This window comes from Columba livia, chromosome 5 (assembly GCF_036013475.1).
Source record: "Columba livia isolate bColLiv1 breed racing homer chromosome 5, bColLiv1.pat.W.v2, whole genome shotgun sequence".
Classification (NCBI taxonomy): Eukaryota; Metazoa; Chordata; class Aves; order Columbiformes; family Columbidae; genus Columba; species Columba livia.
Genome location: NC_088606.1, coordinates 67,165,094 through 67,181,306, shown reverse-complemented (window position 1 = coordinate 67,181,306; position 16,213 = coordinate 67,165,094). Strand labels below are relative to the sequence as shown.

The window sequence follows — 16,213 nt, the reverse complement described above, 5'->3', positions numbered from 1 at the left end:
TAATTTCGGGCTCAACACAACAGGTTTGCAAAGAGGAAGTGTTTGAAGCAACCAGCAGATGGGCCTGCAATGCCTTTCCTGTGAGGGTGACTCTTTGGCAATCCACTTCTGCTGCTCTCAGAAGTGATGACCAAGCCCTGGCACATCTACGTGCCCGCGGCCACCCACCCCAAGCAGAAATCCAGGACCGTGGTCCCAGAGCCCATTTGACCTCTAGCAGAGGAAGAGTCAGGGTGCCGGAGCCCTTGGAGGAACCTCATCATGGAGTTACCTTGTTCCTGGTGGCCGGATCTCTTCTGGGAGGGTTTTGGTATGGCAGCTTTGTAAAATGTCATGTGCAGGTCTGACAGAGAGGACAGGAGTCTGCAGCTCTGGGACACCGAGGCTGTGCAAGGACCTGCCCTCCCTGGACACCCTGTGCCCGGTGAGAGGGGTCTGGGTCTCACCTCCACTCCTGTCTCTGGGACATGCTGCTCTGCTCTTCTGTGCTCTTTCCATTCCCCCAGTCACCTCCTCAGCCCTTTTCAGTCTTTAAAGACCAAACTTCTTTTTCCTTCCACTCCTCTTCCAGTTCACTCTTTGTCTCCTGTCACCCTGGGCCCAGCCTTTTCCTTCCTATTCCTATTCCTATTCCTATTCCTATTCCTATTCCTATTCCTATTCCTATTCCTATTCCTATTCCTATTCCTATTCCTATTCCTATTCCTATTCCTATTCCTATTCCTATTCCTATTCCTATTCCTATTCATCATTTGTCTCTCCTCTCTTATTTTGTTTTCTTTCTCTTTTTCTCTGCTCAGCTCTTCTCCTGCCTGGGTTGCAGATGTTGTTACCTGTGGAGGAGGGGGAAAGACTGAATGACCAGAAGACATTCACAGTGCTGGGGACCTGAGAGCCACTAATTTTACCTTCACCTCTTGCCTTTCCCCAGGTGAGCACTAGAGAGGAAGGAGGAAGATGGATCCATATCCCAACATCACGGTCCGTGGCTCCGTTACAGTGTCCCCAGCGCCTGTGGAGAGCATGGTCTACAAGGATGGACACAACGAGACCACGTGCTTTGCAGAACACATCCCTGAAATCGTCACCGGTGCCATCACGCTGCTCATCTGCCTCTGTGGGCTGGTGGGGAACGGGACCATCCTCTGGCTCCTCGGCTTCCGCATCAAGAGGAACCCTTTCACCGCTTATCTCTTGAACCTGGCCGTGGCCGACGCTTGCCTTCTGCTCTGCACGGCGGCTTTCCTGGTGATATACCACATGCCCATGCTCAGCTGCTTCCAGCCTGCGCTCCTGCGGGTGCTGCCGCTCTTCCACTCCATGGTTCTGCTCACCTACAGCACCAGCCTCTATCTCCTCACGGCCATCAGCGTGGAGAGGTGTGTGGGTGTCCTCTGGCCCTTCTGGTGCCGCTGCCACCGCCCGAAGCTCCTCTCAGCCATCACGTGTAGCCTGCTGTGGGCCCTGGCCGGTGTCCTCGCTGGGCTGGTGTACTTTGTGTGTGACCTGGGTCACTCCGAACACTGCTGGATGGTCCTTGGAACCTTGTGTTTCCTCAATTTCTGCTTCTTCACTCCCTTTATGGTTCTTTCCAATGTGATCGTGTTCATCAAGCTCCGACGTAGCTCTTGGCAACACCACGCAGCGAGGCTCTACACCGTCATCTTCTTCACCGTTCTCTTCTTCCTCCTCTTTGGCATCCCTCTCAGTGTTCAGATCTTCCTCAACTTCTTTGTCTACACGAATTTTGTCTTTGAGATCTGCCTCTTGCTGGCCTCTGTCAACAGCAGCATCAATCCAGTGATTTACGTCCTGGTTGGGAGCTACGGCAAGTCTGAGTCCAGGGGATCCGTCAGAGTGGCTCTTCAGAGGGTCTTTGAAGACAGGCCAGATTTCCAAGAGGCGGGTGAGACCCCTGTGATGGGCATTGCTGCCTAAACCCCTATGGATGCACCTGGAGAGGTGAGTGGGACCAGCAGTGGATGGTTGTTCATCCCCCACGACATGGCCACACTTGAGATTTCCACGGACAGGGCTGGTTCCCACCTCAAACTTATTTTTTAAGTTATTTTAATAAAAACATCTTTCATGTAACTTACTGTTGATTGTAGTTTCTTCCCTTGGGGGTTCCATGAGGTGCCCTTGCTTGGTCTCAAAATGACAGTTGTGACAGTCCCCTTATGCCGCCCGCTGGTTTATAATGCTGAAATGATGTGGTGCAGAAAGTCCTGCACCATTTTTCCTCTGGGCTTAACATGACCACACTCTTGGGCACCAATTTGTGGCTTGGTTGCTTCCCAGCACAGAGATGTCCCAACTCCTCCTGCCTCCACTCTCTTCCTGGGACCTTTGTGCCTGATATTAAAGCACTGATCACTCACCGCCTTGATCCTCAAAAGCCCCCAGGTCAAAGAGCATGATGATGATGGACAGAAATGGTGCTTTCAGCTCCCTCTGGCTTGATGTCCCCTGTGCCACCATCTGACAGAGAAAACCCATCTCAGTCCAACGCATAGAACCAGCAGCATGAAGAACCCAAGAAAAGAGGCAGAAATAGAGGTTGGGAACTCTTGCAGGCAATAGCTGGAGGTTGAGTTCTGCCTGCCAGATGTTTTTATTTGCTTTCCTGACCCACAACAACGGCTACCCGAGCCATAATATTTACAGAACGTAGCACACAAGCCTAACACTATACAAACAAATAACTGATGTCTGTAAATTCCCTGTTGGAAATCAACATTTTAGGTGAATATGCTCAGGATGTTGCCCACAAAAGCAGAAACTAAGAAACCCTGGGTGTTTCTTTACGATGAGGGTGGTGAGAGCCTGGCCCAGGTTGGCCAGAGAGGTGGTGGATGAACCATCCCTGGAGACATCCCAGGCCAGGCTGGACGGGGCTCTGAGCAACCTGAGCTGGTGAAGATGTCCCTGCTCTCATGGGAGAGATTGGAATAGATGAGCTTTGAGGGTCCCTTCGACCCAAACCATTCTATGATTCTATGAAACTATGATTCTATGATTCTAATTCTGCTCTTTGGTCAAGCACATGGGTGGATCAGGCAGCGAGTGTTGTGTTGCATGGCATTATCCTGGTGGACCTTGATGCTTTCCTTATCAAGTGTCTGGTTCATTAAGGTCAGGTATCACTGTGAAACTGCAGTATACAAGCGGCAAACTTAGATCTCAAATCAGAAATAGAAGTTTTGGAGTAACGCCAACTTATAGCGCAGGGTCCTAAAGATACACCCCTGGAATGACAGGAGAAAAGTTCGACCGGTTCAAAGATATGAATATTTTGGGAATGGGGTTGCTTTAAAATGAAATTGAAGAGGAACCTGACTCGGAAAGAATCTTCTTTTCCCATAGGTCTATTCTCTGAGACTCTTTTTTGTTAGTCATTTCCTGTGCAAAACTGAGAATAGATTATAACCAGAACCCTGGTACAGTCAAACGCAATGAAATAGTTCCCTGTTTGTGAGAACCCTGGAGAACAAGACCTGCTTGTCTAACACTGCGAAAAGTGGGTTGTGAAAGGACCCGAGAAAGACCCTGTGCTGGATGCTTCACAGCCTCGCCAAGGCAGAGGTTGGTCCAGTTTTCTTCCAGTAATAATTCCAGGAAACCTGAGGAAGATCCCATCTCGGGGATGGCGAGTGCGAGGTGATGCAGTGTCTGCTCCGGTGAAGTTCCCCAGGCTGTGCGAGGAAAGAAGGTCAGACTTTTCTGGGTGTTCTTTCTTTTTCAGCCTCCCCTCATTGGGATTGAACCTGTTGATGAATTTGCGACAAATCTGATTGAGGAATAGTGGTTTCTAGGATATAAAGAGCTATAAATATTGTGGGAAAAGGTGGCAGGGGAATACTGAAATCAGTGTCCCACTGAAGGAACCCAACAGCTTAGCAATATCAAGTGTATATAATGTCATTATTTTCCTGTTCCAGATCTGTCCTGTCCAAAGCCAGGAAGGAGGCATCTCCCCAGCTTTTGCTGCACCTCTGTACCTGCTCTTGTGCCAGGTGTGTCATAGCCATCTCCCCACACCCTGTCTTCCACCTCTCCTGTCCCTCGTTCCTCCCTGTGCTCCTCCATGTCCAAGCTGGGGCATGGCTGCAAACATCTGAAAAGCTTTGCATGGGGGACAGCAGAGTTGCTGACGTGTCTCTGTGTCATCTTGTCCCTCCAGCTGCGTGAGGGGGAAGGAGAAGCAGCAGAGGTTTCGTAATGAGCACATTGATCTTGGCCATGGAAAGAGCCTGCGCTGCCTGCTGGAGCCAGCTCGGTGGGACGGTGTACAACGGGACTTGGCATTACGGGTTGCTGGGGCCGGCTGGCTCATACAGGGAAGACGACTACAGCAAGACAGACTGTGAAGATGATCATTTGAGCAAAGTCCCTATCACGCTGATCATCTGTTTCTGTGGGCTGGTGGGGAACGGGGTTGTCCTCTGGTTCCTTGGCTCCCGAGACCGCAGGAACGCCATCATCATCTACGTCCTAAACCTGGCCATTGCCGACATCACCTTCCTCCTCTCCATCACCATCGCCCTTGTGATATTTTATGGCTCAGAGACCCTTTGTCACAGGCTGGACTGGCGGGATGTGGCAACTGTGCTGAACATCACCATCCTCTTCAGTTTCACCGCCAGTGTCTACCTCCTGACAGCCTTCAGTGCCATGACGTCCCTGTCCATCCTTCCCCTGGTCCGTGGTCCCTGTCACCGCTCCCAGCACTTGCCAGTGCTTGTGTGTGCCCTGCTCTGGGTCCTCTCCTTCCTGCTCACCATCACCCTGTACTTCTGCCCTGCAGCACTCATCGTCTTTGCCCTGAGCCACCTCCTATCGGTGCTTATCCTGTTTTTTTCTGGTCTAACCCTGCTTGCCAGGCTCTTGTGCTCTTCGTGTCAATATCCTCCAAGGAAGCTCTGTGTTGTGGTCCTGCTGGTTGTCTTCTTCTTCCCCTTCTTCACTGCTGATTTTGGTTACTGGCTCTTGTTAAGACTGTTTGATTTTTCTGTTTTTGTCTCTGACGCCTCTTTCCCGCTCGCCTGTGTGAACAGCACTATCAACCCTGTTATTTACTTCTTGGCTGGGAGCTGTGCAAAGAAGTTCAGGCTCTCTGTCAGGGTTGCTTTCCAGAGGGCTTTTGAAGATGGAACAGAGCCCCAAAACAGAAGTGAAACTCACAGAGAAAACACAGTGGAAGCAGCTGTTTAAACCCCTGCAGCCCCTCCCTGAGAGAAGATGCTCAATGGTTGGGGTTGGAAGGGACCTCTGGAGATCACCCAGTCCAACCCATGCTCAAGGGATGGAGACATCCCATGAGCCAAACGGAGACAAGGAAGATGGCTTTGGTGCAGGTCTGGATGGAGCTGAAGAGCATGAGCTGCAGAACAGCAAAACACACTGGGTGGCATAAGAACTCCTGCCTGGGGTGAACACTGAGAAGTGTGATTAAAAACCCATCAAAGCCTTTGAAATCTCTGCTTTGAATCTGTTCCATCCAACAGTTCAGAGCTTTCAGTGTCTCAAAAATGATCTTGCTCTACCCCGCGCACTGTTAAAACAAAGCCATGGAGGTTGGACTCGATCTTGAGGGTCTCTTCCAACCAAAATGATTCTATGATTCTATGACTCTATGATGCTTAGATCCTGCCAGTGTTTATTTTATTCGATGCCTATGACCACACTGTGGGTAGAGAAGACTTGGCACAGCAAGGCAGAATAATTCGTGGGCAAACCCTTTTGTGGGCATCTCTAGCGGATGCCAGCACATGTGAAGAATATGTGGAGGTTTCCACATCCAGACTTGTTCCCAAGCAAGGAGGCAATGTGTTTTGGATTGCCCCCGGAAGGCTTTCCGTGAAACACATTGCTTCTGCCTCAAAATGAGCTTTGTCCTCACACCACGTGGGCCGCCTGCACGCAAGGGTTTCCGGCTGGAGCCGCCTCTTGTCGTTCCCCCCGCTTTTCTCTCTGTCTGGATGGTTATCCTGAGCAAATGCTATTTCGCAACCATGACCTGAGGTCTGTGTCCATTTCTGGTGTGCCTGTTCGTTCCTCATCTGGAAATAAAAGACGAGGAGCAGAATTAAAACGAAAGACCACCAAAAGCACAGCCCTGCCTGAAGGCTCTGTTAAACGCTGGGTTTTCTCTGTGAAAGAGGATACAGGGAGGGGGGAGGAAAACAGTGGAATTTTTATGGGAAAGACCCTGTTGAGGCCGTGAGGACTGAAAATGAAACATCTTGAAATCCTCTCTCGGTTTTCCTGTGGGGACTGATAGGAGCAGGGCTGGAGCAGATTCCCTGTCCCCTTGCAGGGACATTACTGTGCTGTTGGGTCCCTGAGAGACCCCGCAGGGAGGCCACAGCCTCCAGGATGCGATGTCTCACCATCCAGCTGTCATCTGCTGCACCAAACCGGGTGCGTCTGGAGCACAGCTGGAAAGCAGCACCTCGCGTGAACTTCTTGGCATGAACATGGTTTCAAAGGTCCTTTCCAAACAAAGTGGTTCTGTGATTCTATAATTCTGTCATTCCATGAGCACCGGGAACATGCAACTCATAATCCTCTGCTACTATCGAACTTGTACTTTACTCAGACTGATTTAACCCTGGAATTAAATGGTGTGACACTTGAAGTATAAGAGTATGTTCTTGTTTCTCCTCCAGCTCTGCAGCCCTGCTTGATTTTGGTTTGTTTCTCTTTCCAGCAGTTGGGAGGGCACAGTCGGCTCTACTGACCCACTCTTTAAGCAGAACAAGGATGCTCGGTGCGATCCGCACCGCTCTCCTGCCATCTAGAGGCATCAGCCCCACAGATACGTGTGCAACCATCACCAGCCCCATGCTGGAGGTGTCCCCGCAGCCCTCCGAACCTGGGGTGTGGGTGAGCGCCTTGTTTGGGGGAGGCCACGCAGCCCTGGAGGAGGAGGAGGCAAAGGGGTTCGGATGGGTTGTGAGAGGGGGATTTTGATGGGGGTGAGCTGCCAGAGGGATTCTCTTCAACAGTGTATCCTGCTTGGCTTCCAGGAGTGAGTAGCTCTCCCAGGTGTTCTCACCCTCCACCTCCCATCGGGGCAGGAGCAGATGGAGAGGTACGGACACCTCTGTCATGGCAATGTCCCTGTGCCAAAGGAACATGGGCTGAGGGGGCTGCACTAAACTGAGGATGAGCTCTCCCAGGGACTAACGTGTCAGACCTTCCCCAGGAAAGAGATACCACAAAACACCACAAAACTCATCTGCTGAGCCAAAGGAACCAGAGTTTATTCGCTGGGTTCGGGGCAATGAGGGTCATTACAATGGGAACACAGCCTGGAGAAGGACCCATCCTGGCTGAGCTGGGCTGCACTGGGTCTGTGCCACCAGCCCCCGGGCCTCCATCCCAGCCTGTGTGCCAGGATCCTCAGCTCCAGGCACCATGGACAGCCGGACCTTACAGAGTGGTCACTGCCGTAGTGACCCGAGGCACGTGGATCTTCTCCTCATTCTTCACCTTCTCTTCAAACACTCGTCGGAAGGCGTCGTTCAAAGAGCCATGGAAATGGCACTTCTGGCAACTCCCCACCAGAAAGTAAATGAGCGGGTTGACGCTGCTGTTCAGTGATGACAAGAGGTAAGAAACAGGAAGGTAGAAAGATTGCAGATAAAAAGGACCAAGCAAAATGGCCACATTGAGAGGAAACCCAAAGAGGAACAAGAAGATGGCACTGAGCAGGATGGCAATGTAGAGTCTCCCTGGGCGTCGTCTCTGTGAAACACATCGGAGTTTGATGAAGAGGAAAAGGTTGGAAAACAGTGGCAGTAAAGAGAAAATGAAAGAATTCCCAATGCACACAAAATTTAATACTTCTAAATATGTGTGAACAGAAGTGCGATTACAAATAACAAGCAAAGAAACAAAAAGTCCAGCGAGAGCCCAGAGCACCCCACACACGATGCCTGACAAGTGCCTTGGGCGGCGGTACCGGTACCAGATTGGGAACAAACCAGACAGACACCGCTCAATGCTGATGGCTGTCAGGAGATACATGCTGGCAAAGTACCAGAACAGAAACAGGATTGGCATGACATCAAGAGTCAAATCATATTCGGAAGAGAAAACACAGGAGAAATTTGGAATAATGAATAATGTAAGTATAACAAGAAGGAAGAGGAGCAGAGAGAAGTCAGCGATGGCCAGGTTCAGGACATAAACAGTGAAGGGGCTCTTCTTCATTTGGAAGCCCAGGAACCACACGACCAACATATTCCCCAAAAGTCCAAACAGGCAAATGACAACACATACAAATGCCATTATCAGCCTCGCATCATCTAGTATGAACTGACATGGAGTAAACGGCCAATAGTATGCATATGTATAATCCGTGTAGTCCAGAGAAAGATCTGATCGGTTGGTCTCCTCCATGGCGAGTGAACCTGCTCTGGGTGGGCGACTTCTCCCTCTCCCAGCAGCTCCTAGGAGAGACGAGGGAGGAGAAGGACATGAGGGGCATGGGCGCTCCCAGCACTTGCCATCTTTCCCCACGGCCCCACGCCAGCCCCAGCCTGCACCAGGAAGGTCCCCGTCCCCTGCCGTGCCCAGGACAGGCTGTCACCCCTCATTCCTGTCCCTGCCAGGATCCATCTCCCACCTGCCCGTCCCCAACCTCCTACCTCCTGCTGCTCCTGGGCACGGGGCTGCTGCAGGAGCCCCAGCACACGGGACCAGGCTTGTCAGGAGAAAGGGGCTGGGGATGGCTGCTGGGCCACCCGCTCCGCTTCTGCCTCCTCTCTTGTGCGTGATGAAGCTCAGGTCTTTAGGTCTGGAAACTCCTCTCCCAATCTGATCACGTTGGTCACAGCTTCCCCTCACGTGTCCCATGGTTGGGGATCTTCGCAGAAGGAGTCATCCACGTCACTCCCCCCCTCTCCTCCCACTCTACTCCAGCTCTGTCCCGCCATGCAAGGGGCTTCTGGCACTGGACCAGGAGACCCTTCACACTGGGAAACCACCCATGTGTGGACATGCAGCAGCACAAGGGCTTCACCCGCTGCCTCGGATGAAGCTCCCCAGACGTGTTTATTAGAGATTGTGCCTGTGGTTTACACAGGGCTGCAAATGGGTTTTTCTCTGCAAGATTCTTGTCTCACCAAATCTCATCCATCAGCACCATAGAGACAGCTCACCTTTCTCTGTAATTATTTTGCTTTCCCATTTTCTCTCACTCTTTCTCTTTCTCTCCCTCTTTTTCTTTCTTTCTCTCTTTCTTTCTCTCTTTCTCTCTTTCTCTCTTTCTCTCTTTCTCTCTTTCTCTCTTTCTCTCTTTCTCTCTTTCTCTCTCTCTTTCTCATTCTCCTACTTGTATTTCTATCCAATCTTTTATTCTCTACACCAATAAGGCCCATCACACGTGAGGACCCCTTGTCTTGACCATGTTTGCAATCCTTTTGGCAGAGCCCATCCTTGCTTCGACAACAGAGATGGCCAGAGCTCCCCCAGGGACTAACGTGTCAGACCTTTCCCAGGAAACAGATCCCCACAACACCACAAAAGTCACCTGCTGAGCCAAAGGAACCAGAGTTTATTCGCTGGGTTTGGGGCAATGAGGGTCATTGCAATGGGAACACAGTCCGGGGAAGGACCCATCCTGGCTGAGCTGGGCTGCACTGGGTCTGTGCCACCAGCCCCTGGGCCTCCATCCCAGCCTGTGTGCCAGGATCCTCAGCTCCAGGCACCATGGACAGCCGGACCTTACAGAGTGGTCATCACCCTGGTGTCCCCTTGCATGTGGATCTTCTCCTCATTCTTCACCTTCTCTTCAAACACTCGTCGGAAGGCGACTTTGATGGAACCCTGGAACCGACGCTGCCGCCAGCTCCCCACCAAAAAGTAAATGAGCGGGTTGACGCTGCTGTTCAGTGATGCCAAGAGGTAAGAAACAGGAAGGTACAACGATTGCAGATAAAAAGGACCAAGCAAAATGGCCACATTGAGAGGAAACCCAAAGAGGAACAAGAAGATGGCACTGAGCAGGATGGCAATGTAGAGTCTCCCTGGGCGTCGTCTCTCTGAACCACATCGGAGTTTGATGAGCAGGAAAAGGTTGGAAAATAGTGGCAGTAAAGAGAAAATGAAAGAATTCCCAATGCTTACATATCGTAATAGTTCAAAATATGTCTGAATAGATGTGGGATTATAAGTGACAAGCAAAGAAACCAAAAGTCCATCAAGAGCCCAGAGCACCCCACACACGATGCCTGACAAGTGCCTTGGGCGGTGGCACCGGTACCAGATTGGGAACAAAACAGACAGACACCGCTCAATGCTGATGGCCGTCAGGAGATACATGCTGGCAAAGTACCAGAACAGAAACAGGATTGGCATGATTTCACGGGTCAAATCATATTGAAATGAGTAAATAACACAGTAGAAATTTGGGAAAATGTATACCATAAGTATAGCAAGAAGGAAGAGGAGCAGAGAGAAGTCAGCGATGGCCAAGTTCAGGACATAAACGGTGAAGGGGCTCTTCTTCATGTGGAAGCCCAAGAACCACAAGACCAACATATTCCCCACAATTCCACACAGGCAAATCACAGAACAGACAAATGCCATTATCAGCCTCGCATCATCTAGTATGAACTGACATGGAGTAAACGGCCAATAGTATGCGTATGTATAATCCATGTAGTCCAGAGAGAGATCTGATTGGTTGGTCTGCTCCATGGCGAGTGAGCCTGCTCTGGGTGGCCGACTTCTCCCTCTCCCAGCAGCTCCTAGGAGAGACGAGGGAGCAGAAGGACATGAGGGGCACGGGCGCTCCCAGCACTCGCCATCTTTCCCCACGGCCCCACGCCAGCCCCAGCCTGCACCAGGAAGGTCCCCGTCCCCTGCCGTGCCCAGGACAGGCTGCCACCCCTCAGCTCTGTCCCTGCCAGGACCCATCTCCCACCTGCCCGTCCCCAACCTCCTACCTCCTGCTGCTCCTGGGCACGGGGCTGCTGCAGGAGCCCCAGCACACGGGACCAGGCTTGTCAGGAGAAAGGGGCTGGGGATGGCTGCTGGGCCACCCGCTCCGCTTCTGCCTCCTCTCTCCTACCTGATTAAGCTCATGTCTTTTGGTCTGGAGACTCCTCTCCCAGTCTTATCACATCGGTCACAGCTTCCCCTCACATGTCCTCTAGTTGGTGATCTTGTCAGTAGGAGTTGTCCACGTCACACCCCTCCTCTCCTCCCACTCTCCTCCAGCTCTGTCCCACCATGCGAGGGGCTTCTGGTGGTTTCCTGGTGCTGGACCAGGAGACCCTTCACACTGGGAAAGCACCCATGTGTGGACATGCAGCAGCACAAGGGCTTCACCCGCTGCCTCGGATGGAGCTCCCCAGACATGTTTATTAGAGATTGTGCCTGTGGTTTACACAGGGCTGCAAATGGGTTTTTCTCTGCAAGATTCTTGTCTCACCAAATCTCATCCATCAGCACCATAGAGACAGCTCACCTTTCTCTCTCATTTTTCTTCCCATTCTCACTCTCTCTATCTCATTCTTTTACTTTGTCTTTCTCCAACGTCGATTTCTACCCTATGTTTTATTCTCTACACCACTAATCCCCCCTCACCCACCAGGACCCCTTGTCTTGCCCATATTTACAGTCCTTTTGGCAGAGCCCTGCCCTGCTTGGACAACAGAGATGGCCAGAGCTCCCCCAGGGACTAACATGTCAGACCTTCCCCAGGAAACAGATCCCCACAACACCACAAAAGTCACCTGCTGAGCCAAAGGAACCAGAGTTTATTCGCTGGGTTCGGGGCAATGAGGGTCATTGCAATGGGAACACAGCCCGGGGAAGGACCCAGCCTGGCTGAGCTGGGCTGCACTGGGTCTGTGCCACCAGCCCCTGGGCCTTCATCCCAGCCTGTGTGCCAGGATCCACAGCTCCAGGCACCATGGACAGCCGGACCTTATGGAGTGGTCATCACCCTGGTGTCCCCTTGCATGTGGATCTTCTCCTCATTCTTCACCTTCTCTTCAAACACTCGTCGGAAGGCGACTTTGATGGAACCCTGGAACCGACGCTGCCGCCAGCTCCCCACCAGAAAGTAAATGAGCGGGTTGACGCTGCTGTTCAGTGATGCCAAGATGCAAGAAACAGGAAGGTAGAGCGAATGCAGATAATCAGGACCAAGTAAAATTGACACACTGAGAGGAAACCCAAAGAGGAACAAGAAGATGGCACTGAGCAGGATGGCAATGTACAGTCTCCCTGGGCGTTGTCTCTCTGAACCACATCGGAGTTTGATGAAGAGGAAAAGGTTGGAAAATAGTGGCAGTAAAGAGAAAATGAAAGAATTCCCGATGCATACAAAATTTAATACCTCTAAATATGTGTGAACAGAAGTGCGATTACAAAAAACAAGCAAAGAAACAAAAAGTCCAGCGAGAGCCCAGAGCACCCCACACACGATGCCTGACAAGTGCCTTGGGCGGTGGCACCGGTACCAGATTGGGAACAAAACAGACAGACACCGCTCAATGCTGATGGCCGTCAGGAGATACATGCTGGCAAAGTACCAGAACAGAAACAAGATTGGCATGATTTCACGGGTCAAATCATATTGAAACGAGTAAAAAACACAGGAGAAATTTGGGAAAATGTATACCATAAGTATAGCAAGAAGGAAGAAGAGCAGAGAGAAGTCAGCGATGGCCAGGTTCAGGACATAAACGGTGAAAGGGCTCTTCTTCATGTGGAAGCCCAAGAACCACAAGACCAACATATTCCCCACAATTCCACACAGGCAAATCACAGAACAGACAAATGCCATTATCAGCCTCGCATCATCTAGTATGAACTGACATGGAGTAAATGGCCAATAGTATGCATATATATAATCCACATAGTCCAGAGAGAGATCTGATCGGTTGGTCTGCTCCATGGCAAATGAGCCTGCTCTGGGTGGGTGACTTCTCCCTCTCCCAGCAGCTCCTAGGAGAGACGAGGGAGGAGAAGGACATGAGGGGCATGGGCGCTCCCAGCACTCGCCATCTTTCCCCACGGCCCCACGCCAGCCCCAGCCTGCACCTGGAAGGTCCCCGTCCCCTGCCGTGCCCAGGACAGGCTGCCACCCCTCATTCCTGTCCCTGCCAGGACACATCTCCCACCTGCCCGTCCCCAACCTCCTACCTCCTGCTGCTCCTGGGCACAGGGCTGCTGCAGGAGCCCCAGCACACGGGACCAGGCTTGTCAGGAGAAAGGGGCTTGGGGATGGCTGCTGGGCCACCCGCTCCGCTTCTGCCTCTTCTCTCCTACCTGATTAAGCTCATGTCTTTTGGTCTGGAGACTCCTCTCCCAGTCTTATCACATCAGTCACAGCTTCCCCTCACATGTCCTCTAGTTGGTGATCTTGTCAGTAGGAGTTGTCCACGTCACACCCCTCCTCTCCTCCCACTCTCCTCCAGCTCTGTCCCACCATGCGAGGGGCTTCTGGGGGTTTCCTGGTGCTGGACCAGGAGACCCTTCACACTGGGAATCCGCCCGTGTGTGGACATGCAGCAGCACAAGGGCTTCACCCGCTGCCTTGGATGGAGCTCCCCAGACATGTTTATTAGAGATTGATTCTGTGGTTTACACAGGGCTGCAAATGGGTTTTTCTCTGCAAGATTCTTGTCTCACCAAATCTCATCCATCAGCACCATAGAGACAGCTCACCTTTCTCTCTCATTTTTCTTCCCATTCTCGCTCTCTCTCTCTATCTCATTCTCTTACTTTGTCTTTCTCCAATGTCGATTTCTAGCCTATGTTTTATTCTCTACACCACTAATCCCCCCTCACCCACCAGGACCCCTTGTCTTGCCCATATTTACAGTCCTTTTGGCAGAGCCCTGCCCTGCTTGGACAACAGAGATGGCCAGAGCTCCCCCAGGGACTAACATGTCAGACCTTCCCCAGGAAACAGATCCCCACAACACCACAAAAGTCACCTGCTGAGCCAAAGGAACCAGAGTTTATTCGCTGGGTTCGGGGCAATGAGGGTCATTGCAATGGGAACACAGCCCGGGGAAGGACCCAGCCTGGCTGAGCTGGGCTGCACTGGGTCTGTGCCACCAGCCCCTGGGCCTCCATCCCAGCCTGTGTGCCAGGATCCACAGCTCCAGGCACCATGGACAGCCGGACCTTACGGAGTGGTCACTGCCGTAGTGACCCGAGGTACGTGGATCTTCTCCTCATTCTTCACCTTTTCTTCAAACACTCGTCGGAAGGCACTTTTCATGGAGCCCTGGAACTGGTGCTGTCGCCAACTCCCCACCAGAAAGTAAATGAGCGGGTTGATGCTGCTGTTTAGCGATGCCAAGAGGTAAGAAACAGGAAGGTACAACGATTGCGGATAAAGAGTGCCAAGTAAAAGTGCCACACTGAGAGGAAACCCAAAGAGGAACAAGAAGATGGCACTGAGCAGGATGGCAACGTAGAGTCTCCCTGGGCGTCGTCTCTCTGAACCACATCGGAGTTTGATGAAGAGGAAAAGGTTGGAAAATAGTGGCAGTAAAGAGAAAATGAAAGAATTCCCGATGCTTACATATCGTAATAGTTCAAAATATGTCTGAATAGATGTGGGATTATAAATGACAAGCAAAGAAACAAAAAGTCCAGCGAGAGCCCAGAGCACCCCACACACGATGCCTGACAAGTGCCTTGGGCGGTGGCACCGGTACCAGATTGGGAACAAAACAGACAGACACCGCTCAATGCTGATGGCCGTCAGGAGATACATGCTGGCAAAGTACCAGAACAGAAACAGGATTGGCATGATTGTTCGGGTACAGAAATATTTTGGTGAAAAAAAAAAGTAAAATCGTGGAATAATATATAACGTAAATATAGCAAGAAGGAAGAGGAGCAGAGAGAAGTCAGCGATGGCCAGGTTCAGGACATAAACAGTGAAGGGGGTCTTCTTCATGTGGAAGCCCAGGAACCACAAGACCAATATATTCCCCACAATTCCACACAGGCAAATCACAGTACAGACAAATGCCATTACCAGGCTAGTATCACCTAGTGTAAAATGTCGTTGAATATAATCGCAATAGAACACATATGCATGGTCTGTGTAGTCCAGATAGAGCTCTGTTGTGTTGGTCTCCTCCATGGCGAGTGAGCCTGCTCTGGGTGGCCGACTTCTCCCTCTCCCACCAGCTCCTAGAAGAGACGAGGGAGGAGAAGGACATGAGGGGCATGGGCGCTCCCAGCACTCGCCATCTTTCCCCACGGCCCCACGCCAGCCCCAGCCTGCACCAGGAAGGTCCCCGTCCCCTGCCATGCCCAGGACAGGCTGCCACCCCTCAGCCCTGTCCCTGCCAGCACCCATCTCCCACCTGCCCGTCCCCAACCTCCTACCTCCTGCTGCTCCTGGGAACAGGGCTGCTGCAGGAGCCCCAGCACACGGGACCAGGCTTGTCAGGAGAAAGGGGCTTGGGGATGGCTGCTGGGCCACCCGCTCCGCTTCTGCCTCCTCTCTCCTACCTGATAAAGCTCATGTCTTCTTTTCTGGAGACTGCCCTCCCAATCTTATCACATCTGTGACATCTTCCCCTCACGTGTTCCACGGTCAGCAAACTTGTCGGTAGGAGTCGTCCACGTCACCCCCTTCCTCTCCTCCCCCCAGTTTTTCACCAGGAGGTGCCTGTTTTCTTAAGAAAGGCACTCAGAATCTGTAAAGTATCATTTTAAACAGCGTTTACTAGATTTAAAACTATGGAGGGAGAGGAGAGGAGAGGAGAGGAGAGGAGAGGAGAGGAGAGGAGAGGAGAGGAGAGGAGAGGAGAGGAGAGGAGAGGAGAGGAGAGGAGAGGAGAGGAGAGGAGAGGAGAGGAGAGGGCAGATAATTCTATGCCCCCTCAGGCGCTGGGAACCACAATTCTTGCAGCATTAGACAGGCCTGTGGTTCAAGGCATGTCCCGTCCATGGAAAGGTTACCCCATTACCATCATTTGAGCTACTACAGGCTTTTCTTAAGAAAGAAACCCACTCATTTTACTGTTAAACGAAAAGGATGTTGACATGAGAACCATTGCAGCAGTCTTAGATAAAGGCAAAGACAAGCATGTGGCGCAATCACTAACACCCAGTGTGAGCTGCCAGCAGGGTCCCTTCTCACGGCTAACCGGCCAGGATTATCCCATGGCCAAGAGAGACACACAAGCACCGGCCCGGGTCTACTCTGGTTGAGCCT

General features: G+C 51.7%; 6 protein-coding genes across 7 annotated transcripts; 2 read left to right on the top strand and 4 right to left on the bottom strand.

Moving 5' to 3' along the window:
- The first annotated feature begins 957 nt into the window (after positions 1–957).
- Positions 958–1,938, top strand: LOC102092787 (mas-related G-protein coupled receptor member H). Its single transcript, XM_021299233.2, has one exon. It carries the CDS (start codon positions 958–960, stop codon positions 1,936–1,938), a length of 981 nt encoding a protein of 326 aa, XP_021154908.2.
- LOC102096877 (mas-related G-protein coupled receptor member X1) lies at positions 1,813–6,660 on the top strand. 2 transcript variants are annotated; one of them, XM_065065595.1, is made up of 3 exons: positions 1,813–1,962; positions 3,942–4,016; positions 4,184–6,660. In XM_065065595.1, the coding sequence occupies exon 3, from the start codon at positions 4,222–4,224 to the stop codon at positions 5,212–5,214; it is 993 nt and encodes a 330-aa protein (XP_064921667.1). In that variant the 5' UTR covers positions 1,813–1,962; positions 3,942–4,016; positions 4,184–4,221; the 3' UTR covers positions 5,215–6,660. The 2 variants fall into 2 exon arrangements, with proteins under 2 accessions (XP_064921667.1, XP_021154907.2); XM_021299232.2 differs by lacking the exon at positions 1,813–1,962 and adding an exon at positions 3,491–3,712.
- A 596-nt stretch (positions 6,661–7,256) lies between these two features.
- Positions 7,257–8,577, bottom strand: LOC135579704 (mas-related G-protein coupled receptor member H-like). Its single transcript, XM_065066528.1, has one exon. It carries the CDS (start codon positions 8,407–8,409, stop codon positions 7,438–7,440), a length of 972 nt encoding a protein of 323 aa, XP_064922600.1. The 5' UTR covers positions 8,410–8,577; the 3' UTR covers positions 7,257–7,437.
- A 968-nt stretch (positions 8,578–9,545) lies between these two features.
- LOC135579703 (mas-related G-protein coupled receptor member H-like) lies at positions 9,546–11,118 on the bottom strand. Its single transcript, XM_065066527.1, has 2 exons — positions 10,959–11,118; positions 9,546–10,760 (listed from the first exon to the last, which is right to left on the bottom strand). The coding sequence occupies exon 2, from the start codon at positions 10,708–10,710 to the stop codon at positions 9,736–9,738; it is 975 nt and encodes a 324-aa protein (XP_064922599.1). The 5' UTR covers positions 10,711–10,760; positions 10,959–11,118; the 3' UTR covers positions 9,546–9,735.
- A 636-nt stretch (positions 11,119–11,754) lies between these two features.
- Positions 11,755–13,325, bottom strand: LOC110365147 (mas-related G-protein coupled receptor member H). Its single transcript, XM_021299184.2, has 2 exons — positions 13,168–13,325; positions 11,755–12,969 (listed from the first exon to the last, which is right to left on the bottom strand). The coding sequence occupies exon 2, from the start codon at positions 12,917–12,919 to the stop codon at positions 11,945–11,947; it is 975 nt and encodes a 324-aa protein (XP_021154859.2). The 5' UTR covers positions 12,920–12,969; positions 13,168–13,325; the 3' UTR covers positions 11,755–11,944.
- Positions 13,326–13,974: 649 nt separating this feature from the next.
- Positions 13,975–15,557, bottom strand: LOC102093330 (mas-related G-protein coupled receptor member H). Its single transcript, XM_005511092.3, has 2 exons — positions 15,379–15,557; positions 13,975–15,180 (listed from the first exon to the last, which is right to left on the bottom strand). The coding sequence occupies exon 2, from the start codon at positions 15,128–15,130 to the stop codon at positions 14,159–14,161; it is 972 nt and encodes a 323-aa protein (XP_005511149.2). The 5' UTR covers positions 15,131–15,180; positions 15,379–15,557; the 3' UTR covers positions 13,975–14,158.
- Between the last annotated feature and the right edge of the window lie 656 nt (positions 15,558–16,213).

Excerpts from the sequence above, each read along its gene's own strand:
- LOC110365147 (XM_021299184.2), bottom strand. The coding sequence starts at position 12,919 with ATGGAGCAGACCAACCGATCAGATCTCTCTCTGGACTATGTGGATTAT.
- LOC135579703 (XM_065066527.1), bottom strand. The coding sequence starts at position 10,710 with ATGGAGCAGACCAACCAATCAGATCTCTCTCTGGACTACATGGATTAT.
- LOC102096877 (XM_065065595.1), top strand. The coding sequence starts at position 4,222 with ATGAGCACATTGATCTTGGCCATGGAAAGAGCCTGCGCTGCCTGCTGG.
- LOC102093330 (XM_005511092.3), bottom strand. The coding sequence starts at position 15,130 with ATGGAGGAGACCAACACAACAGAGCTCTATCTGGACTACACAGACCAT.
- LOC135579704 (XM_065066528.1), bottom strand. The coding sequence starts at position 8,409 with ATGGAGGAGACCAACCGATCAGATCTTTCTCTGGACTACACGGATTAT.
- LOC102092787 (XM_021299233.2), top strand. The coding sequence starts at position 958 with ATGGATCCATATCCCAACATCACGGTCCGTGGCTCCGTTACAGTGTCC.